The 24273-nt window shown below is 38.5% G+C and overlaps 1 protein-coding gene across 1 annotated transcript in view; it reads right to left on the bottom strand.

Annotated features, from left to right (window-relative positions):
• Window positions 1-6270: 6270 nt before the first annotated feature.
• The window catches only part of LOC122042384, a 49346-nt gene continuing 31343 nt past the window's right edge, over window positions 6271-24273 (bottom strand). Inside the window, exons 3-6 of the mRNA XM_042602486.1 lie at window positions 8942-9287; window positions 7710-7781; window positions 6902-6983; window positions 6271-6466 (exon numbers count right to left, since the gene is read on the bottom strand). Of these exons, the coding sequence (XP_042458420.1) occupies window positions 6933-6983; window positions 7710-7781; window positions 8942-9287 (469 nt within the window). The 3' untranslated portion in view covers window positions 6271-6466; window positions 6902-6932. The remainder of the gene's footprint in view (window positions 6467-6901; window positions 6984-7709; window positions 7782-8941; window positions 9288-24273) is intronic.

Raw genomic sequence — 24273 nt, 5'->3', positions numbered from 1 at the left:
CCTAACTACAGTTAGGCAAGATGAAGTCTTGGCGGGTCAAGCACTTTGGGCGAAATCCTAGAGTCGGGGACTCTAGATGAAAATCCTGGTGGTCGCGGAACAGGTGGAAATCTAGACGGGTCGTGGAGCGGATGTTCAGCATAAAAACCTAAAGTCTCGGACGTTGAGTAAAAGTCCAGACGGTCTGGAGGACCGGTCTGGCAAAAAGGTAAACTCTCCTTAAAGGAGTAGGTGAGGACGCGTTCTCTCGAGGAGGGAACAGTAGCCGTCAGTTCGACCTAAAGTTTCAGCGAAACTCAAAGTCAGAACCGAACAGTTAGAAGCTGTCAAATTTATATTTTACATATATTTTATACTGTCTGGACTAACTTTATTTTGTAGAAAAATAAGTTGTTGAAAAAAGTTGATCCAAGCACTCGAAAGGGGTCTGGGCGCCCAGAATGCCAAGACTTAGCTCGTCGCCAGGTTGGAGCGCGCTGATTAGATGGGATGACGGCACGGTCTAGGCGTCCGGAAGGGATCCAAGCGCCCGAAACAGCATATATAAGCAACATTCAACCAAGAGCCAAAACACAACTTACATTTGCGATTGTTTTCTTGCGCACTGCTCTGAAGACGTTCCTACGACTTCACAACGTGACTCCAACGATCGAGTGATGTTATTCCAACGATCGAGCAACATAACTCCGACGACAGAGTGACGCAACTCCAACAACTGAAGCACAACCTTCCAGATCCCCAGAAGTTGTTGGTATACTTTTAATTACTGCACTTAAATTATAAATCCATTGTATTTGTCTTTGTAAAGATTTGCCGAATTGATAGTGAATTGTCCAATGAAAGCAGTTAACGATCGCGGACCTTGGAGTAGGAGTCATCACAGACTTCGAACCAAGTATAAACAAACTGTGTTAGCTGTGCTTGTTTTTCCTTCTGTCTTTCTTTCCGCTGCATTGTCTCTGATTGTGTTTTTAGAAACGAATTAGCCATGAGCGCTATTCACCCCCTCTAACGCAATGATCCTACAATTGGTATCAGAGCAAAGTACATATCAATGGGAGAATGTGTATGATCAATTATTATGGATGATGCACACTTTAAAAGATTATCAATTAGATTATAAAAATTTCAATTGATAACATAAGCTCCATCAACTTAACTAAAAATCCAATCCACCACTCAAGGACTAAACACATAGAAGTAAAACATCATTTTGTAAGAGATCATGTAACTAAGGGTGGCATTGTACTTGACTATATTGAGTTTAAGTCAAACCTAGTAGATATTTTTACAAAACCCTTACCTAAACTTGAGTTCAGTGCACTTAGAAGATAATTAGGTATGTACTTAGTAGAATAGATTTTAATACTTGCCTTTACACTTTGCTCTTTCAAAAGTTATGATTTTTTTTTTCAAAATCAGCTTAGTTTTAAAATTCTAGGAAAAATATTTTCAAAATTCTAACTTTATTAGCATTTTCAAAGGATTGGACTTAGTATAGGTATCTACCCCCTAGAAAGCATGTACCCCTAAGTTTCAGCCAGACCATTTCACAAGCACACTAGGAATACATTACTTGTGTATGACAAACACTTAGAACAGTGTGAGATGCATAGGATACTGCTTGGACTTCAAAATACTTATGTCTGTGCAATAAATATCAAGTTAAGTTATCTATTTTAGTCAAACTAACTGGAACTCTTGCTTAACTTGACTAACCAAGTGAAAGCTACTATCTCATGGTAAACAGTTAGTAGCTAAAGATTAGACATTTGTTTAAAGAAAAGTAGATGTTTGTTTTTGAAGATTTTGTTACTTTAAATACTCATGCTTAGACTATTAAGACCCTAAACTTAGAACACTTAATTTTGGCATTAACCAAGGGGGAGTGACAAGTGCTAAGACATTAAGTTAAATAGTTTCTCAAAGTTAAAAGTTTTTTTTCTACTTTTCAAAATCTCAAATATCCTTTAATTTTTTTTTAAAAAAAATCTTGCAAAAGCTAAGTGTTTGGTTAAATTTTTCAAAAAAAAATCTTGTAAAAGATAAGTGTTTAGTTAATTGTTTTTTTTTTTTTTTGCAAAAGCTAAATGTTTAGTTAAATTTTTTTTTTTTAAAATCTCTCAAAAGTTAAGTGTTTAATGTTTAACTATCTTTGAAAAGCAACTTTAAATGGTTTTCATTAAGTTTTGAAAAAGTATTTAAAGTTTTTTTAATATCTTAAAGAAGTTTTTTCTATAAGTCAAGTCAAGTATTTAGTATTTTTTTTTTTAAAGAAAATCTTTAGAAATTTTCCTAAAGCTAAGTATTTAAATTTTCTTAAGAAATCTTTCATATTTTTAAGTTTTTTTTAAAGACTTAACTAAGTGTTTTAAATTCCTTTCAAAACTAAAATTATTTATTTAAGGGGGAGCTTATTGCCATAAAAGAGATTAAATTTTTTTGTAACTAAATTTTTTTCTCTCACTTAGTATTTTTTGATGTATGTCAAAGGGGGAAAGAAAGGTTAAAGTTAAGTTAAACATATAACCTTGGATTAAGAGAGAGCATAAGGGAATCATATAACTTTTGATTAAGGGGGAGCATAAGAGAATTTTTTTGTCAAATTATTTTACTTATGCATAAGTTTTTTTTTTTTTGCTTAAGTTTTATACTTTATTGTTATATTTTACTTAACTTTGAATCAGGTTATGATAATAAAAAAAGGGGAGATTATTGGTGCAGGGAGTACTATACGATCGAACCTAAGTTTTGATTATGGCAAAGAGACCAAAGTTAAGGTTATTTGTTATCTAATAAGGTTGAATGAGTTTACAGGAAAGTCCTTAGTGTTCTTAGGTAAAAGTCCTAGTGGATTCTAGGCAAGTGGAAAGTCCTAGGGGAGGTAACCCTAGATCCTAACTACGGTTAGGTAAGGCGAAGTCTTGGCAGGTCGAGCACTTTGCGCAAAATCCTAGAGTCGGGGACTCTAGGTGAAAATCGTGATGGTCGCGTACCAGATGGAAGTCTGGACGGGCTGTGGAGCGGATGTTCAGCATGAAGACCTGAAGTCTCGGATGCTAAGCAAAAGTCCAGATGGTCTGGAGGACCGATCTGGTAAAAAGGTAAACTCTCCTGAGAGGAGTATGTGAGGACGCGTTCCCCCGAGGAGGGAACAATAGGCGTTAGTTCGACCTAGAGTTTTAGCAAAACTCAAAGTCAGAACCAGACAGTCAAAGGCTGTCAAATTCATATTTTACATATATTTTATACTGTCTGGACTAGCTTTATTTTTCAAGAAAATAATTAACTGAAAAAGTCGGTCCGGGCGCCCGGAATGCCCAGACTTATCTCGTCGCCAGGTTGGAGCATGTTGCTTGGACGGGTTGACGTCACGGTCTAGGCACCCGGAAGGGATCCAGGTGCCCGAAATAGCCTATATAAGCAGCATTCAACCAAGAGCCAAAACATAACTTGCATTTGCGATTGCTTTCTTGCGCACTACTCCAAAGACATTCCTGCGACTTCACGATGTGACTCCGAAGATCGAGTGGCACTGCTCCGACGACCGAGCAACACAACTCCAACGATAGAGTGATGTGATTCCAACAACTGAAAGCATAACCTTCCAGATCCCTAGAAGTTGTTGGTATACTTTTAATTACTACACTTAAATTATAAATCCATTGTATTCATCTTTGTAAAGATTTGTCGATCTGACAGTGAATTGTCCAACGAAAGTGGTCAATGATTGCGGGCCTTGGAGTATGAGTCATCACAGACTTTGAACCAAGTAAAAACAAATTGTGTTAGCTGTGTTTGTTTTTCCTTCCATTTTTCTTTCCGTTGCATTACCTTTGATCATGTTTTTTGAAAAAAATTAGCCACGAGCGCTATTCAGCCCCCCCTCTAGTGCAACGACCCTACAATGAGAAGCTGGAAGAAAGCTTCTCCAAGAGAATGTAAGAATTGAATTTGGGTGAGCTCAACTCTGGATGACCAGAGCATCACCCATGTGGAGTTGGGTTTGGACAAGTCAACTTTGAAGCTGACTTTGGATCTGCCAGCTGTCGGGATGGAGGCACCTCCAAGGAGCTAGAGGCACCCTCATGCCTCATGGAGGAGGCGCCCTGCTAGAGCTGGAGGCGCCCTTGCGACTCATTAAGGAGGTGCCCTACTAGAGCATTAAGGAGCTCTCGCTCCTCCCTTGGAGATTGCCCTAGATCAACCGAGGTGCCTACCAATGATCAAAGTCGTTGGTTGATTGTTGGAGTTTGGATAAAGTTGTATCCACACTAGAGGCACCTCCAGCTAATCTGAGGCACCTCCAGGCCATATCAGCATAACAGTAACAACTTCCAAGATGCTATAAAAAGCCCTTGGAACTAGGAATTAGACATCAACTCTTGTATTTGTTTCCTAGCTAATTTCTTGAGCTATCAATGTCTGTAAGAGGCTATTCTGTCTTCCACGAAAGAGTTTTTTAGTGAGCTTTTCATTATCTTATATTAACAACTACTTAGGTTGTAACCAAGTAACTCTTTGAGCCTTCTTATCTTTTTAGTTATTTCTTTTATATTAGTTATTTGTTTTTGCTAATATTGTGTCGTTGCTTAGTTTAAATAACAAGAGATTTTTTTAACTTATTTTTAGGGCTATTCACCCCCTTTAGCCAACATTACTTGGGCCTACAAGTGGTGTCAGAGTCAAACCGCTCTAGAAGGACTAATTGCCTGCTAAAGCAATGACACAATGGCAGGACCAAGCATCTACCCAACAAAGTTCGAGGGAGAGTTCATACTCTAGAAACAATGGATTAAAGTATTTTTTTTAAACTGATTTTCTTTTAATAATAAAATATGATTTTTTAGTATCTAAAGATCAACATAGAGAAGAAAAGAAAGAGCATATGTGGAACAAGAAGAAGCAAAATAATTTCATGGTAAATGACAGAGCTGAATTCCACTTGCTGAGTGTTCTTCCACCATAAGAAGTCAATCGGATCAACAACTACGACTCAGTGAAAGAACTCTAGGAGAAGTTTCCAGAGTTGCACCAAGGAAACTTGGAGGCCAATCTCGTAAGACAGGACATGTTTGGGAATCAATTGACGAACCTCTGGCTGAAAGAAGGAGAGTTGGTCACTCAATTGTACATCAAACTGAAGGAGCTCATCATTGGACTCATAAATCTTGTAGAAATAGTCACTATAAGAAAAACCCTCATAGACATCGGTTTTCCACCGCTGTCTATTACAAAATCGACCGATATCTATGAAGGCGATGTAAAAGGTCTGCCATTTTAGACATCGAGTTATAACCGATGTAATATCACTTAACGACACCGGTTTTCGAATCGGTTATGAGCCGGTGTAGTATCACTTAACGACACCGTTTCAGCAACAATAGAAAACCGATGTAATATTAGTATTGTTTAACGACACTAATTCAATTTCCGAAACAGTGAAAAACCAATATTATACAACATTTTAATAGTATAAAATTTAATTAATATTATTATGCATTGGTGTATCTAAACACACCAAGGCAATATTCATGTAACCAACACATAAATATTATTCTTACAACATAAAAAGATAATAGATATTGTATACATCAAATATGTATCCACAAATTACACAAATATTCTTCTTACAACATCAAAAGGTAATAAATATTGTACACATCAAGTCAGTATCCATAAAATACACAAATATTCTTTTTACAACTTCAAAAGGTAATAGATATTGTACACATCAAGGTAGCATCCGTAATTTACATTCCATGCAAATGCATGCATCATCCAAAGTTTTCAAAAATCAAATACTTTTCCTACTCAAATGTAATCTAGCATGCATTCAGCCCACTCGAACCACACTTCATCAATTTCAACTCTGGAGTACTTGAGATTTGTAAATTGTAACAACACATAAAAACAGATATTGCAGCACTTTCATTTTGTGAATTTTAAAAAAAATAAAAGAGACATCATTGAGAAAAATTAAAAAGTAAAAGGTGTTGATTACAAAGAAACTTACTGAGACTTGTAAAATATCTTCACAAGCTAATGCAACATCCAGTAGAAGAAGGCATACACAGAGAGCTATTTGCTGCTCTTCAATTGGCTCGATATTCTGGAACAGCTTTTTGAGAACAGATAATGACTGTGCATACTCATGGATATGGTAGAGAATGATTGCCAGTGAAGAACCAAATTAACAAAAATACTAAACAGAGAGCAATTTATTAACTCATTCACTAATTATGGAAAGAAAAATTTTGACAAAATGCGTTGAACTACATACAATATTCAGCATTGTTATTGAAACATCAAACTCTTGGGCATGGACAACTCTACTGCTATTTATAGCATCACATTGATGAATTGAAGCACTATTAGCTTTAGACCCTAAAACCATATAGCCTAGGCAGCTATTCTCAGAGTCAATCTGATCCATAGAAGTATGCGCAAGCTCTTCACTCTGCTCCTATAACCAATATAGTTATAAATCAAAGAGTGCATGTAAAATATCTTTTCAGTTGCAAGAACAATGCTAGTTTAAGAAATTATAGAATATTGACTGAATGGATAAACATGGATTAAATTATTTTCCAACTTTGAAAAAAAGATAGAGAAAATGGTGAAATTACATGAAATAGATAATAAAATATTAGCAATATTCAAAATGTCATAATTTGGAGAAGACATGATTCCCAAGGAACAGCAGACTTTTCTGCTATAGAAGAATGGATGATTCTAAAGATCATGTTTAACCTTATCATACATGTTAAGTATAATCATGTCATATAATATCATATGTTTAATATGATTATAGCTTTAATGTTTAATAATTTGTTTCCTCAAGAATGTCAGTATGAAGATGAGAAATTATCTTCATAAATTAATTCAAAAAATCAATTACCTGTGATTCAGTCAACTTACTTTAACCTTGTTTAATGCATCAAGGAGATTCCTAGGATCAGTGCAACCATCTCAAAAGTATTCTGCAACAACAATGTTATGAAAAACCTAAAATAAATAGAAAATGATTAAGGTTCACACAAACAAGAACTACACATAGTAAATAAATTTCTCTTCTTTTGTATGCAAGTCAACAACAAATCATCATGTACTTTAAAAATGAGTAAGATATTAGTTAAAATAGAAATAATTAGAGGAAAAAATAGACATGTTTCATATAGATGTCAATTAATACATTTTGACATGGAGAAACAACATCAAACCCTGAGTTGCAACTATTAGAGAGACCTAAAGACAAACAGTGTAAAAACCTTCGCACAAAAAGTAGAAGTGTGGATACCAAACCAGGGGGAAGGTATTCTTCTTCCTCAGAGGAACTAGCTTGCTGTTTGTATTGCATGAAGAAATGGTATGTAAGCATATTCCTTGTTACAACAATCGATGATTTCTAAATGGCTTACTCTTTTTGTCTTCGACACCTTGTGGCAATGCACAGCACAGCTTATGTTGCTTATAAAATTGGATCCTAGACATCCTACCTTTTTTTGTTTAGACATTAATATTTGTTCATGGAAGTGTGTAGATTGTGAAGCTTGGAAACAGGAAATAAAATTAAATGCCTTTTTTAAAAAAGAATAGTTTATCTTTGTTTACAAAAAAAAAAACTATATATTCTTCAGAAAGAAGGCACATGAATGACACAAATTTGCGGAGAATGTCCATACAATATAACCAAGACTGTAACACACCTCATGACAGATTTCACAGGTTGTATCACCCTTCTCATTGCACCAACGTTGGATACATGCCCTATGAGCATACTGCAGCACATTGCAAAATTGTAACTGACTAGGCCAACTAAACAGCAGCAAAGTAAAGAAATACTATAACTGCAGAAAGAATTCATCATGCCATATTATCTATCTCATTAATGTCTCTTCAAGTTAAGACTGAAGAGACAGCTAATCAAATCAGACTGTTGGAAATTTGTTTGCACCAGTTGCTTTAAAAATACAGATAACAAGATATTGATTTTAAAACTCAGGAGATGCAGAAGTTTCAGTGAACAAATGTTAAAAAAATTGGAGCTAGTTTAATAAAATATCAAAGAAACAAGCATTTTTACTATTCACTTTGAAGTTGTACAAACTTGAATCTCCTGAGATGAAAAATCAAGGTGCAAAAGTTAGAAAATAAATACAGACTCCATTCCAATATCCCAAAATAAAATAAAATAAAATAGAAGCAAGGAAACTGCGTTGTCCCTTAAGTAGACTGGCAAAAGCCATTCTATATTATGTTATTGTTTTGATCATCTCACTTAGAAGAATTCTACATCTACCATCGGAGAATCTAAACCTAAAATCTGCTACTGCTTAATTGTGTTCACATGCCCTCCACTCAGAAGCATTGTAATCCATACAATAACAAGGGTGTATACATACTGGAAAACATATATGAGCCTACAAGAATTGAATCACTGCTAAAGTAATGTATCAAGCCTAGACATCATGCCCCATTCTACTAAAGCAAATAATCCAGATTGCAGAGTACAACAACAAATCCATGAGTCCAACTATTCAAGAAACTACATGGATCTTGTCCCACTGTTTAACTCATCATAAGTAACAAGAGCATATCAGGAATCTTGAGCAACAGATCCATGCAATTCATAAGCATATAAATTTTTTAGTAGATCAGAAGGTAATCTATAACTTTATACATTGGAATCCATGCAGTAATGCATGTCTATCAACTCTATCAGGAATCTGACCAATAGAGATGCATGAGCTAGCAGACATTGGAAGTCAACAACACATCATTTGTTTTTCGATGATCAGAAAACAGCATATAATTGGAAAGGCAACACATAAAGCTACCAGTTCACAACGACCCAATAGCCAAGTACTAAACCAGGTCAAGCTTTATCAGAATGTTAATAGACCTCCAGGCTACCAAAAAGGGGGAAAGAGAAAGAGACCTTCAGACTGCCATTGCAAGCGCAAGGGACCTCCAAGTTCTCCACGTGATCCTCCTCTTGGCATATACGGCAGTCCACCGACTGAATCAGTGGCTCCTCTTCATCACCAATCAAGTTTTCCCCTTCCCCGCCCGACCCACTCACTAGGGCGGAAGAAAAGTTAGGGGCAGAATCCTCTCCCCCTCTGACCGTGTAAACCTTTCGAGGCTTCCTCAGCAGATCAAGGCTCAATACTACCTTTCGAGGCTTCCTCACTAGGCGGAGGCGAGCTCCTTGGCGAAAGGCTTGCTGCCACAGCACCGTAGCACATGAGCCTCCGTCCACGAAAAAGACGTGTAAATTTTCGCTAAGTATTGATGGGAAAATTAAATTATTTTATTTTGGTTTATTAACATCACTTTTAACAACGGATTTTTACTATCCGATTTCGTAGATAGAACAAGGAAGCTATCGTAGACACTAGATTTTAAAAATTGCTGTTAAAATCGACGTCTATTAATGAAAAAAAACGCTCATAGGCATCGGCTAAAAAAACCAATGTCTATGAGCGAAAAATCTGTGCTCATAGACATCGGTTTTTGGAAAAACTGGTGTAAAATACTCAAAGACATCGGAATTTGCTTAAAACCTCTGTTGTTCCACCGATGTCTATGAGGATTTTTCTTGTAGTGAGTAACGAACAGAGACAACATAAGGTATGCTCTTAATGTTTTCCCAAGGATCTCGGATTGGACATCAATAATCGACTCCTACTACATCTTTAAGGATCTAGAGGTAAGTACGTTAGAAAACTCATTTTCTACATTAGAACTTCATGAATCTAGATGTGCAGGACTAAGAAAAAGCCAAGTCAGAATATCGGCCTAAACTTAAAAAGGGACGAACCAGACTCTAAAACTTTTCTTGACGAAATTGAAGAAGCTTTTCTGGTAAGAAAGTTTTCAAAATTTTTAAAATCTAACAATTTTGACAAGAAACAAGCAACAAAATCATTTCGAAGTAAAAGGAATGTTCAATACTACAACTGCCAAGACATGTCAAAAATAGTCTTGGCAAAAATAACTATTCGAAGCTAAAAATTAAAGGAATGGACAAAGAGCCAAGCAAATCCAAGCACAAGAACTTAAAAGCAACGTGGAACGAGTTCTCATTTGAGTCCGAGCTAGAAGAATATGCTAGGCTAGCACTAATGGTGGATCACCAAGAAGAAATGAAAGCTCGTCCAAAATGAGCATTGATAAATGAAGAGATACATCGAAAGAAAGCAACGATAAAGAGGAAACACCAGACTATGAGAACAACAAGGTAAGTGAGGTACGTTCCTTATCTCTCAAAAAATTATACGAGTTCATCAAAATTTTCATTGATTCATGACATATTAATTATTATGAATTTATTGCCAAAAATTATATTTTGATAATTAAAAATTATTGAAAAATTATTTTTAAAAAATTTATTTTTTCTGTGGTTGATCATTATATTTCAAATACTCAAAACAAAAATTAATATGATTTTTCGAAGTGTAAAAATATTTTTAACATTAAATTTTCAAAAATATACATTTCTGTCTCTAAATATTTATTTTGATAATAGAAGAGAACAATTTGTTCATGAAACTTTTTATATTAATCTGAAAATTTATCTTTGACTCTGACAATAATTTTTAATGTTTTTCAAAAAAGTTAAAATTATTTTTAAATCATTTTTGAAAAATCTTAGATGTAATTTTTAAAAATTAATTTCTTAGTGTACGATCCCTAGAAATATTTTAAATATTTTTTCTACCTCTGCTTATTTTTCCCCCTTTTTTTTTATTGTAATCAAAGGGGGAGAAAATATTAAATTTAGGGGAGGCTTTAATATCATATTTATTTTGATTAAATCTTTTTAAATGCCATATTTAAATTTTAATTGCATGTCATTGGTTTGTTTAACCCCAATCTTAACTCGAATTGATGCACATCAAAAAGGAGGAGATTGTAAGTAGCCCAGGTTAGTTTTGATGATATCAACTGAGTTAAGTTAAGTCCTGTATTATTTTGATGTCTTGTATCTAAATATGAAATAACTTAGGAACATAAAAAGTCGAGCAGAAGATACGACAAGTGAGAAGGATGTCACAGGAAGCGAGTTGACGGCTCAGTGTATCCTAGGGATGAAAAGATGCAGAAGAGTACACTGGCAAATGAGAAGGACGGGCACCGAAGTGTTGGAGGGATGAGAAGCTTGAAGGAAGCTTGCTCGAGGAAAAGATCAGAGTAGGTTTAGATGAGCTCAACTCTGGATGACCTGAACATCACCCATGCGGAGTTGGGTTCAAGCAAGTCAACTCTGAAGCTAACTTTAGATCTGCCAGCTACCAGGATGGAGTTGCCTCCAAGGAGCTGGAGGTTCCCTGGAGGAGCTGGAGGCGCCCTCATGCCTCATGGAGGAGGCACCCTGTTGTAGCATGGAGGCACCCTCGCACCTCCCTTGGAGGCACCCTGGATGATCTAGGCACCTCCCAACGACCAGAGTCATTGGCTGACTATTGGAGTTTGGATAGAGTTTTATTCATGCTGGATGTGCCTCCAGACCGCATCAGCACAATGGTAACAGCTTCCAAGAGGCTATAAAAAGCCCCCAGAGCTAGGAATTAGATATCAACTCTTGTATTCATTTCCTAGCTAATTTCTTGAGTCGTCAACGTCTATAAGAGTCTACTCCACCTTCCATGAAGCAGATTTTTAGTAAGTATTTTATTATCTTGGATTAACAACCACCTATATTGTAACCAAGTAACTCTTTGAGCCTTTTTACCTTTTTAGTTATTTCTTTTATGTTAGTTATTTGTTTTTGCTAATATTATGTCCTTGCTTAGTTCAAATAACAAGAAATTTTCCTAATTTATTTTTAGGGCTATTTACCCCCCTTTAGCCAGCATTACCTAGAACTACACTTTCTTCATGAATATAGAAGCATTCCAAATCGATCAACTTAATGACTAGGAATTGCCTAATCAATTGGTGCAATCAATTAAGAGTTTTCTTCATGAACACAGAAGCATTCCAAATTGATCAACTTATCGACTAAGAATTGCATAATCGATTGGTGCAATCAATTAGGAGTTTTCTTTGCGAACACAGAAGCATTCCAAATCGATCAACCAATCAATTAAGCAAGTCTTAATTGATTGGTACAATCAATTAAGGGCTTTATTCAAGAACATAGAAGCATTTCAAATCAATTCATTGATCGATTAGTGTAATTGATTGGAAGGTGTTCTTTTAGAGCACAGAAAGCTTCCAAATCGATTGGCTAATCGATTGGATCAATCAATTAGTAGAAGTTTCGTGAGGATATAGAAGGTTGTCAAATAGATTGGTTAATCGATTAAGATGTCTAATCGATTAGTTGGAACTACCAATCGATTAGAGTTTTAAAATGGGATAATCTCAGCCGTTGATCTGGAGTTAGTGATCATTCAACGAATAGTCAAACAATCAATAATCGATTGAGGGTTTTTCCAATTGATTAGTGGCAACAAAAAATCAAAGAAACGACCTGATTTTGAAGTGTTTAAAAAGAGAATTAGGGAACGAGAAGAGACAACTGTTCCATTACTATTCTTCAACTCATCTCAGTGCTAAACTTCCATCTGCAAGATCTTCAAGCAACCAAGAGAAGGAGAGCTAAGCTAAAAACTTGTAATCTTTCTTTTCTTCTCTACTGTTGCTATTTAATTTGAGGAGCTTTGTAATCTCGCTGTAAAAAGGTTTCTCTACCTTTGGTTTTAGTCCGAGAAGGAGGAGCGATAGTCAAAGTAGATAGCTCAAAGTGACCCTTGGATTAGTGGCCTTAAGGAAGTAGATACCAAGTAAAATTGGAGGTGTTGGCGTTGTGTTTTGCTTCAAGTTTTTTGCTGTCAATCAACTTTGAAGAAGAAAAGCTAGCTATTTGCTCCCCCCTCTCCTCTCCCCTAAAGGTCCTAATATTGAATTTAATATCCCTTAAGGTGGGGTCACATGTGATTTAAGAGACTTGCGACACTGAAATCCGTTAAGTGATCTAATTTAAGGATATTGAGTTTTTGGTCATTAGATGTGGGTTTAATGTATATAACCCTTTAGCTCAATCCGTTATTATTTATGGGATGATAAGAAATTGGATTCCTATATAAAGGGGAGGTCCCCAAGGGTTTAGGGTAATTTTGACAGAGCTTTTGATTCCATATTGACCTAGAGCTTTTTGATGCAGCCATCCTCTAAGCCCCTTGGAAGTCCTTCCTTTACACTGCATCTTCTTCCACAAGGATCAAGTTGACGACGCTAAAGATAAGGACACGACTCTTTAACCAAGTTCCTTGTCTATTATGCTTTCTTATGTGTTGTCATGTTTACGACATAACTAGATCTTGATTAGGTTATTGTTTATCTCTTTGGATTTTTTTATTTGTTTTTATAAATCATGAGGTTAAGGAAAACAATTAACTCCATCAATTAGTATCAGAGTCAAGATTCTATTTCATCATTTTCATGGTAGTAAAGGTTGAGTTTTGCGTCGATCTTTATTTTTGTATGCTAGATCAAGTTTTCCTAGTATAACATAATTTTTTTGATCGTCGGAAAATATGTAAGAAAGAACTAGGATAGGGTTGTTTTTCGGATTTCTCGTATTTATGTGAAGAAGACGAAGAGTGGTGGAAGAACTGCTAAACTTAAAATAATTTTTAGGTCAAATTGCGATGGCTTAATCGACCAATCGATTACCAGACCTAAAATTGCGAACAGAATTATTTGGAATCGATCCGTCAATAGATTAAAGCTTCCTTGATTGATTGAGAATTTTTTCCAATCAATTAAAAGCATTGAGTCTGATAAAATCTTGTTGTTAATTAATTAAGAATTTTTTCTAATAGATTAATATGCTGATTGAAATCATGATAGACTCGATTAAAATCGATCAACTAATTGATTGAAATTTAAGATTGAAGTCTAATCGATTAGTAATTTTAAATTTATGACATGTCAATTTTAATTGATTGAGTTGATATTTTAATCGAATTGAAATAGTTTTTTAATTGATTAAGTTTACTTTTAATCAATCGAGATTGCTTTTAATTGATTAGGTTTTCTTTGAATTGATTAAAACTTTTTCTCCGTGAAACAGTACGTACCGTTTCATGCATGAAACAATAAAAAAATAATAATAATTAATATTGCTTCACCATAAAATGGGGAAAGAGGGAAAACTGTTATAAAATTATATAAATAACTACATATGAAAAGAAAATATTATTAATTTTTTTTCTCTTTTTTCTCTCTTATTCTTCATAAAATGAACATATACATATGTATTTATAGGTATACAATCATATTAAACTCCTCATGAATTTATATAATTTAGGAGTTTAAAAGAAAATAGGTTATGTAGATGAGGGAGTTTATGAAGTCATTGGGGGTTATGGACATCCACATACATTATTTTACAACACTCCCCCTTGGATGTCCATAATTAAGGAATCCACCTCATTAAAACCTTACTAGGAAAAACTCAATGGGAAAAAACCTAGTAAGGAAAAAGAGTATGTCATTCCGCAACTGTATCACTATAAATTTACCAGACAACATAATATGGTATAGTGAAAATTTACTCCCCTTATTTGAAATTTCATTTGAGATCTCTGTACTGCCGCATTCCGATACCATGTACTAATTTCTTAAATGTTGTTGTAGGTAATGCTTTAGTAAATAAATCTGCCAAATTATTGCTAGAGCGAATCTGTTGAACTTTAATATCACCATTCTTTTGTAGATCATAAGTGAAGAAGAATTTTGGTGAAATATGTTTAATTCTATCCCCTTTGATGTACCCTTCCTTTAATTGAGCTATACATGCCGCATTGTCTTCCTATAATATTGTTGGAATTTTCTTATTAGTAGTTAAACCACATTTTTCCTTGATATGTTGAATCATTAATCTCAACCAAACACATTCCCGACTGGCTTCATGTATTGCAAGTATTTCAGAATGATTCGATGATGTAGCGGCTATGGTTTGTTTGATAGATCTCCAAGATATGGCTGTTCCACCATATGTAAATAAATAACCAGTCTGAGATCGACCTTTATATGGATCAGATAAATATCCTGCATCCGCATAACCAATTAACTCTGAAGTAGACATATTAGAATAAAATAAGCACAAATCGACGGTACCTTGAAGTGTAACGCCCGAAAATTCTCAAACTTGCATTAGAATTATTCTATGATTTTTCTGGAATTTTTAGATATTTTTTCGGAATTTTTCCGAGTAGCGGAAGTAGCAAAAATAATTAGAACCGCAAAATAGCTTAGGCGGGAATCGAACACGAGACCTATGGTGTAAGGGATAATGCTAGTAACCAGTTGAACCCAGCAGGGCCGTGCTGAAAGAAGAGGGAATCAATTATATTTATAATTGATTTTTGGATGAATTAATTAGTAAATATAAATAAGGATTTAAGTGAGAAGTTTTAGATTATTTCTCACCGTAGTTTTTCCTCACCCGAAACCTAAAACCGCCGCACCTCTCTTCTTCTCCTCTTCCTCACGCACGGCACACCAAGCCAAGGGGCAAGGGAACATCTTCCAGCGATGACTCCAACACGAAAAAGGTTCTTCTCCGTGAGAGGAACGCGAGGAAGTAAGCGGTTCGTCGAACGGAGCAGTTTTCCGGAAAACCTAGTGGATAGAATCGTAAGAAAACCTTGCGATTGAGGTAAGAAACCCCTCACCTGCAGTATAATTGCTCTCGCTTGTTAGTTTCGGCGTTAGTTCAGTAGTTTTATAGTTTTCAGTTATAAGGTGTGCTCTCAGTGCACACCAAGCATTCGGTAGAATGCCCAGTTCAGAAGGATGCACCAGTAGGCGTCCTAACAGCATGTAAAATGTAATAGAAACATTTTATTCAGTTTATTATCAGTTATTACAGCTATATGGATCAGATATCCATTGGGTGGGCTCCCACAGTAGCCTCTAGGTTCAGATAACCTAGAACAGGTTAAAATAAACTATTCAGTATTTTACTTTTATTCAGTTGGCAATGTATTTGGATCAGATATCCATGGGCTGGACTCCCACAGTCGTCCCTAGGTTCAGATAACCTAGTAACCCTGCTGGATTTGGAACTTGCAATCCTGGGTCTCGTAGGGATGCGCACACAGTAAGTACAATTGCCAGGGCCCCAACAACATGTTTAGTATTTTCATCTATTATATGTATAGTTTTCAAATTTGAAACCAGTGATGAGAACACTAATTTAGCTTTCAGTTCAGTTCAGGTCAGGTTCAGTTTACATGATTTGAGTTCATGTACAGATTTAGATATATGCATGACTAATTCAGTTTCATGCTCAGTTTATAAGTATGCCATGTTCAGTTTAAAGCATGTTTAATTTATATGATATGCCATGTTTCAGTTCCAGTTTATGCTTTTATATGCCATGCCATGTTGTCATGCTCAGCTCGGTTTTCAAATAGCATGTTTTAAAAGTCATGAAATGCATCGTTGCATGTTTTTGTGAGGTAGATGGTTTCTTACTAAGCTTAAAGCTTACAGATACTATTTTCCTTATACTGCAGATACAGGAAAAAGGAAAATGGATTAGCAGTGGAGGCTGGAGGTCAATGCAGATGAGGATGTGTGTGGAAGGAACTGGAATAAAAGACCCTCTGGGGATTTAGCATTCACTTTAGCACTTTTCAGTTTATTAGTTTAGTTTCATGTTTTAAGCAATTAGAACTTTTAGAAATTCATACCTTCATGCACTTTAAGTTGTTAAAATGCCATGAACTAGTAAACCTTGCTGTAGCTTAAGTTTAGAATTGTTACTACATGTTGCTAGAATGTTTATTATGCATTAGATAGTGGTAGTGAGAGGTTTTGGCACGAATCGGTCGGAAATCAGAAATTCGATTTCGTTTGATTATCGAGACACTGGATCGGTCGTGACCGATCGATTATCCATCCTTCTCTGGATCGGTCGGTGGACCGATCCGAGATGAATCTGATAGCCTCATGTCTCCACGGATCGATCGAGGCCGATCCGACATCAGCGAAGGTAATCCGGTCTCCGGTGCACGGATCGGTGCGCCGATCCAGACACACTGAATCGATGGCCGGCCGATCCGACCTCTGCTGGATCGGTCCGACCGATCTAGCGAGAACGCAGCGAGCAAGTTTGATCGATCCGTGGATCGAGCAGACTAGCTGGGAAGTTAGATTCGAGTTCTAGCTCAGATGGGAGGTCAAGTATCCTCCTTAGCACATATACCCCAACCGGAAAGGTCTTGAACCCTTCCTTATAACAGCATGGGTGTACCAGTTGTCAGTTTAATAGAGTCAACTAGTGAAATTTTATTTTACCCAGTTTCCGCACAGTAGCATCAGTAGTTAATGTAGTGATCCGGCTCACAGCTTAGTACCTAGGAGTTGGGTCGTTACAGAGTGGTATCAGAGCCAAGTTCCATACTTCCTACACACACATCAGCATTGTGCCTACAGCTTCCAAGTAAGAACATCTCTCACCCAGTTTTGTTTTCAGCTTTCATATCAGTTATATGTGCTTTCATGTTTGCTCTCATGTTGGTAGTTAGTTAATTCATGTTTATAGTGATAGTAGTTAACTATAACATGATAGCCTAGTTATATATATGTGTTCTCTGCTATTTAGAAAATGGTACGATGACGTCCAGCTAAGAAAGCATCAGCGGCTGAGCCCCAGCATGAGGCAGGTAGTTCAGTGCCTCCCCCAGACCTTACAGCACTAGTGGCTCAGCTACAGCAGCAGTTAGCTGAACAGCAGCGGGAGATAGCCTCCTTAAAGGCTAACCAGCAGACTACTCCCCCAGTCACTCCAGTATTGAACCTCACGACTCCAGTAATCACAGAGGTTGTACCAGCTCAGCCTGCAGTACCAGTCCCAGTAGCCCCAGTAGCAGGGGCTAAGAGAGAAGCTTACCTTATCTAGTGGCAGAGAATTAAGCCCGAGAACTTCTCAGGCACCAGCGAACCATGGAATGCTCAGGCATGGTTTAAAACACTGGAAAGCACGATGGAGCTTCTAGACTGGCGAGCAGAAAGGTGAAGTGTGCCTCCTTACATTTAACAGAGGCACGCGCATATGGTGGGGCGGATTAAATCAAAGTGGCGATAAACCGGATGACATGGGCCAACTTGAGAAAGAATTCTTGAGAATTCTTTCACATGCAAATCACGAACCTACACTATAGCGAGTTTGAAATTTCGTCGGGCAACCTATCGATTCGAAGCCGTGAAGAAATTCAACAGTTGGTGTGTCGAGAACTAGTCGGCCGAGAGAAGGCAGTACGGTTGATCTTGAAGATGCTCGGACGGAGATCGCATGATGAATGTGGTGGTGGCGTTCGGCCACAAACCACGGAGGAGCTAGTGGTAGTGCTCGATCACGAGCACTATCAACCGACATCACCCGTGACGAGTTTCCACGAGCCCAAGGACAAGTGGCTCGGATACTCGCAGAAACAACGGGACATAGCTCCATGGAAGGAAGCAAGGCAGCGGTGACCCAAAGGAGGACCGGTGGAAAACATTCCGAGACATCCCAAGTGTGCTACTTGTGGGAAACATCATCCGGGAGTTTGCCGCAAGTGCAGCGAGTTGTTTCGAATGTGGGGGAAGGGCACATGGCTAGCGGTGCCGAACAAAACGATCTTCCTCGGCCTCGGCCGATTATGGAGCTCGGCCGGTAGCACTACACCATATGTCTTGCCTTAGATGGTCCAGGATCGGTCGAGGCGATTAGAAGCCCCCGGCTATCACGAATGCGAGATTTTCTCACCGGAGAGGGCGTAGCAAATGCCTCGGCGGTTGTCACAGTCGATCGATTTCTGACATAATGTAGCTGTCTTATTCGATCTTGGGGCCCACTCTTATGTATCCGGGGCATTTGCGAGAAATTAGTAACACCTCGGAGGTACTCAATAGTCGGTTTCGACAACACTACCCTCGGGAGACATTATGGCATCTACACACTGGCTCTGAGTCGTTATAGCAGACAGAGAACTTTTGGTGATCCGATAGTGCTAGAAATGATGACTACGATGTCATCTTTGGAATGGATTTTCGATCGATACGGCGCTTCTATAGAGTGCCGTAAAGAAGATCATATTCCAACCTGAAGCAGAAGGAAGTTTCTCTCAGCACTGAAAGCACAGCAGCTAATGGATTCAGGATGCATGGGATTTTTAGTAAATGTAGTCAACACTAGCCAGGACAAGAACCAACAGCTATCGAGGTTCGAGTCGTTTGTGACTACCAGCAGTCTTCCTGAAGAGTTACCACCAGACAAGGAGATTGAATTTGAGATAAAACTCATTCCGGCACAAATCCATTTCAAGGCACCGTCTGCATGGATCCAGCTGAAGGAACTTGGGAGCAATTACAAGACTTCTTGACAAGGGTTTCATCGCCCTAGTCACTCACCATAGGGAGCACACTGTGTTGTTCGTGAAGAAGAAGGATGGAAGCATGCGCTATGCATAGACTACCGTGCCTTGAACCAGGTCACAATTAAAAGGTACCCTCTCCCGGGATAGATGACCTGTTTGACCAGCTAAAGGAGCCACGGTGTTCTCTAAAATTGACCTCGGATCAGGATATCACCAGTTAGAGTCAAGAAAGGTGATATACCTAAAACAGCTTTCAGGACCAGATACGGACATTATGAGTTCATAGTCATGCCTTTCGGCGTGACAAATGCTCCAGCTACTTTCATGGACCTCATGAACAGAGTATTCAGAGAATACTTAGACAAGTTTGTCATCGTGTTCATCGATGACATTCTTATCTATTCGGGCACTCAGGAGGACCATGCAGAGCATCTGAAGACAGTTTTGCAGATCCTTCAGCAGAACCAGCTGTACGCCAAATTCACGAAATGTGAATTTTGGCTAGACCAGGTAGCCTTTCTAGGTCACATCATCTCCAAGGATGGTGTTATGGTAGATCCCAGCAAGATAGAAGCAGTAAGTAACTGGAAGAGACCCAGGAACGCTAGTGAAATCAGAAGCTTCCTGGGATTAGCAGGCTACTACAGGAAATTTGTGACTTCTCCGGAATAGCCTCCCCACTGACAGCTCTCACCAGGAAGAACAAGAAATTTCAGTGGACAGAGGACTGCGAGAACAGCTTCAGTGAACTAAAACGGAGATTGACCAGTGCTCCTATTTTAGCTATACCAGAAAACACAGACAGCTTCGACATCTACAGTGACGCCTCTAAATTGGGATTAGGAGCAGTACTGATGCAGCAGGGCAAGGTGATCGCCTATGCCTCCAGACAACTCAAGGATTATGAGAGGAACTATCCTACTCACGACCTTGAGCTTGCAGCAGTGGTGTTCGCTCTCAAGATTTGGAGACATTATTTGTACGGAGCTCAGTGCAGAGTGTATACAGATCATCAAAGTCTGAAGTATTTCTTTACTCAGAAGGATCTGAATATGCGACAGCGCAGATGGTTAGAGCTGGTCAAGGATTATGACATAGATATCCTCTACCATCCAGGGAAAGCTAATAAGGTAGCAGACGCACTCAGCAGGAAGTCCAGTGCTACCTTATTATCTTTAGCAGCTATGTCACCACCCCTAAGGAAGGAGATTACAGCTTTTAGTCTCGAGCTTATAGTCGGGCAGCTTTCCGCTATGTCCTTAGCATCTACCTTGCTTGATGATATCCAGACAGCTCAGGAGCAGGATCCTGAAATCCAGAAAATCAAGCAAGGGTTAGCAGAATCAGAAAGTGGAGAGTTCAGAGTGTCCGCCAGTGGGGTAGTGTACTGTGGTGACAGACTTTGTGTTCCAAATCAAGAGGAACTACGAAAACAGATTCTAGACGAGGCTCACAGGACTCCCTATGCGATGCATCCTGGTTCCACCAAAATGTATCAGGATCTAAAGAAACGATTTTGGTGGCCTGGGATGAAGTGAGATATCGCCAGATACGTCAGCATCTGTCTAACCTTTCAGAGGGTTAAGGCAGAACATCAGCGACCAGGAGGAGTTCTGCAGCCGATCCAGATTCCAGAATGGAAGTGGGAGGATATCTCTATGGACTTCATAGTGGGATTACCCAGAACCACGAATGGTTTCAATGCCATCTGGGTAATAGTCGACAGGTTGACTAAATCAGCCCACTTCTTAGCTATCAGAATATCCTATTCCATGGAGCAGCTAGCTCAATTGTATCTCAAGGAGATTGTCAGGCTGCATGGAGTCCCACGAACCATTATATCAGACAGAGACAGCAGATTTACATCACACTTCTAGAAGTGTGTACAGACAGTTATGGGCACCCAGTTAAAATTCAGCACAACCTTCCATCCTCAGACAGATGGTCAGACGGAGCGAGTAAATAAGGTACTCGAAGATATGCTCCGGGCTTGTGCCCTAGATTTCAAGGGAAGTTGGTGCAAATATCTGAGTCTAGCAGAATTTGTATACAACAACAGTTATCAGGCCACTATCGGCATGACACCTTATGAGGCACTCTATGGGCGGAGGTGCAGATCACCAATCTACTGGTATGAGAGTGGTGAACAGAAGGAACTAGAGCTTCAGACAGATCTAGTAGCAGATACCACAGCAGCCATACAGCAGATTCGCCAGAGGATAGAGACAGCACAGAGCCGTCAGAAGAGCTATGCCGATACACGACGCAGACCCCTAGAGTTTTCAGTTGGGGATACAGTTTTCCTCAAGGTATCTCCCATGAAGGGAGTCATGCGTTTTGGGAAGAAAGGCAAGCTGGCTCCCAGATATGTGGGACCATACCTTATCACGAAGAGAGTGGGCAAGGTAGCATATGAGCTAGAGCTACCTCAGGAGATGTCAGCTGTCCATAACGTATTTCATGTCTCCATGCTGAAGAAGCATATTCTAGACGCCACCCAGGTGATTGAGCCCCAGTTGGTACAGGTCCGTGATGATCTCAGCTATGACAGTCGGCCTATTCAGATAATAGACCGAGCAGTAAAGAAATTACGGAACAAGGAAGTACCATTAGTCAAAGTCAGCTGGCAAAATCACACAGCAGCAGAGGCGACTTGGGAGACAGAGGCCAGCATGAGACAGAAGTACCCAGAATTATTTTAACTTCGGGGACGAACTTAAAATAAGGTATGGGGGATTGTAACGCTCGAAAATTCTCAAACTTGCATTAGAATTATTCTATGATTTTTCTGGAATTTTTAGATATTTTTCCGAAATTTTTCCGAGTAGCGGAAGTAGCAAAAATAATTAGAACCGCAAAATAGCTTAGGCGGGAATCGAACCCGAGACCTATGGTGTAAGGGATAATGCTAGTAACCAGTTGAACCCAGCAGGGCCGTGCTGAAAGAAGAGGAAATCAATTATATTTATAATTGATTTTTGGATGAATTAATTAGTAAATATAAATAAGGATTTAAGTGAGAAGTTTTAGATTATTTCTCACCGTAGTTTTTCCTCACCCGAAACCTAAAACCGCCGCACCTCTCTTCTTCTCCTCTTCCTCACACACGGCACACCAAGCCAAGGGGCAAGGGAACATCTTCCAGCGACGACTCCAACACGAAAAAGGTTCTTCTCCGTGAGAGGAACGCGAGGACGTAAGCGGTTCGTTGAACGGAGCAATTTTCCGGAAAACCTAGCGGATAGAATCGTAAGAAAACCTTGCGATTGAGGTAAGAAACCCCTCACCTGCAGTATAATTGCTCTCGCTTGTTAGTTTCGGCGTTAGTTTAGTAGTTTTACAGTTTTCAGTTATAAGGTGTGCTCTCAGTGCACACCAAGCATTCGGTAGAATGCCCAGTTCAGAAGGATGCACCAGTAGGCGTCCTAACAGCATGTAAAATATAATAGAAACATTTTATTCAGTTTATTATCAGTTATTACAGCTATATGGATCAGATATCCATTGGGTGGGCTCCCACAGTAGCCTCTAGGTTCAGATAACCTAGAACAACGAAGTAAAATAAACAATTATTAGTATTTTACTTTTATTCAGTTGGCAATGTATTTGGATCAGATATCCATGGAATTTGGACTCCACGATCGTCCCTAGGTTCGAGATAACCTAGTAACCTATTTGGTTGGAACTTGCAATCCGGGTCTCGTAGGGATCTTGTGATGATAAAATCTGATTGCGGGGCCCCAACAACATGTTTAGTATTTTCATCTATTATATGTATAGTTTTCAAATTTGAAACCAGTGATGAGAACACTAATTTAGCTTTTAGTTCAGTTCAGGTTCAGTTTACATGATTTGAGTTCATGTACAGATTTAGATATATGCATGACTAATTCAGTTTCATGCTCAGTTTATAAGTATGCCATGTTCAGTTTAAAGCATGTTTAATTTATATGCTATGCCATGTTTCAGTTCCAGTTTACGCTTTTATATGCCATGCCATGTTGTCATGCTCAGCTCGGTTTTCAAATAGCATGTTTTAAAAGTCATGAAATGCATCGTTGCATGTTTTTGTGAGGTAGATGGTTTCTTACTAAGCTTAAAGCTTACAGATACTATTTTCCTTATACTGCAGATACAGGAAAAAGGAAAATGGATTAGCAGTGGAGGCTGGAGGTCAATGCAGATGAGGATGTGTGTGGAAGGAACTGGAATAAAAGACCCTCTGGGGATTTAGCATTCACTTTAGCATTTTTCAGTTTATTAGTTTAGTTTCATGTTTTAAGCAATTAGAACTTTTAGAAATTCGTACCTTCATGCACTTTAAGTTGTTAAAATGCCATGAACTAGTAAACCTTGCTGTAGTTTAAGTTTAGAATTATTACTACATGTTGCTAGAATGTTTATTATGCATTAGATAGTGGTAGTGAGAGGTTTTGGCACGAATCAGTGCTGGAAATCAGAAATTCTGATTTCGTTTCAGACTATCAGAACCTGGATCGGTCAGCAGACCGATCCAGTGCCATTCCTTCTCCTGGATCGGTCAGCCGACCGATCCAGATGGATACAGTAGCCTACTGTATCTCCCTGGATCGGTCAGCCGACCGATCCAGCATCGAACAGAAGGTATCCCAGCGTCTCCAGGTGCCTGGATCGGTCTGCAGACCGATCCAGACACACCTGGATCGGTCTGGCCGACCGATCCAGCCTCTGCTGGATCGGTCCGCAGACCGATCCAGCAGGGCACAGAAGCAGGGCAAGTTTGATCGATCCGTGGATCGAACAGCAGCTAGCTGGGAAGTTAGATTCGAGTTCTAGCTCAGATGGGAGGTCAAGTATCCTCCTTAGCACATATACCCCAACCGGAAAGGTCTTGAACCCTTCCTTA

This window comes from Zingiber officinale, chromosome 1B, assembly GCF_018446385.1.
Source record: "Zingiber officinale cultivar Zhangliang chromosome 1B, Zo_v1.1, whole genome shotgun sequence".
Lineage (NCBI taxonomy): Eukaryota > Viridiplantae > Streptophyta > Magnoliopsida > Zingiberales > Zingiberaceae > Zingiber > Zingiber officinale.
This window is presented reverse-complemented; position numbering and strand designations above follow the sequence as displayed.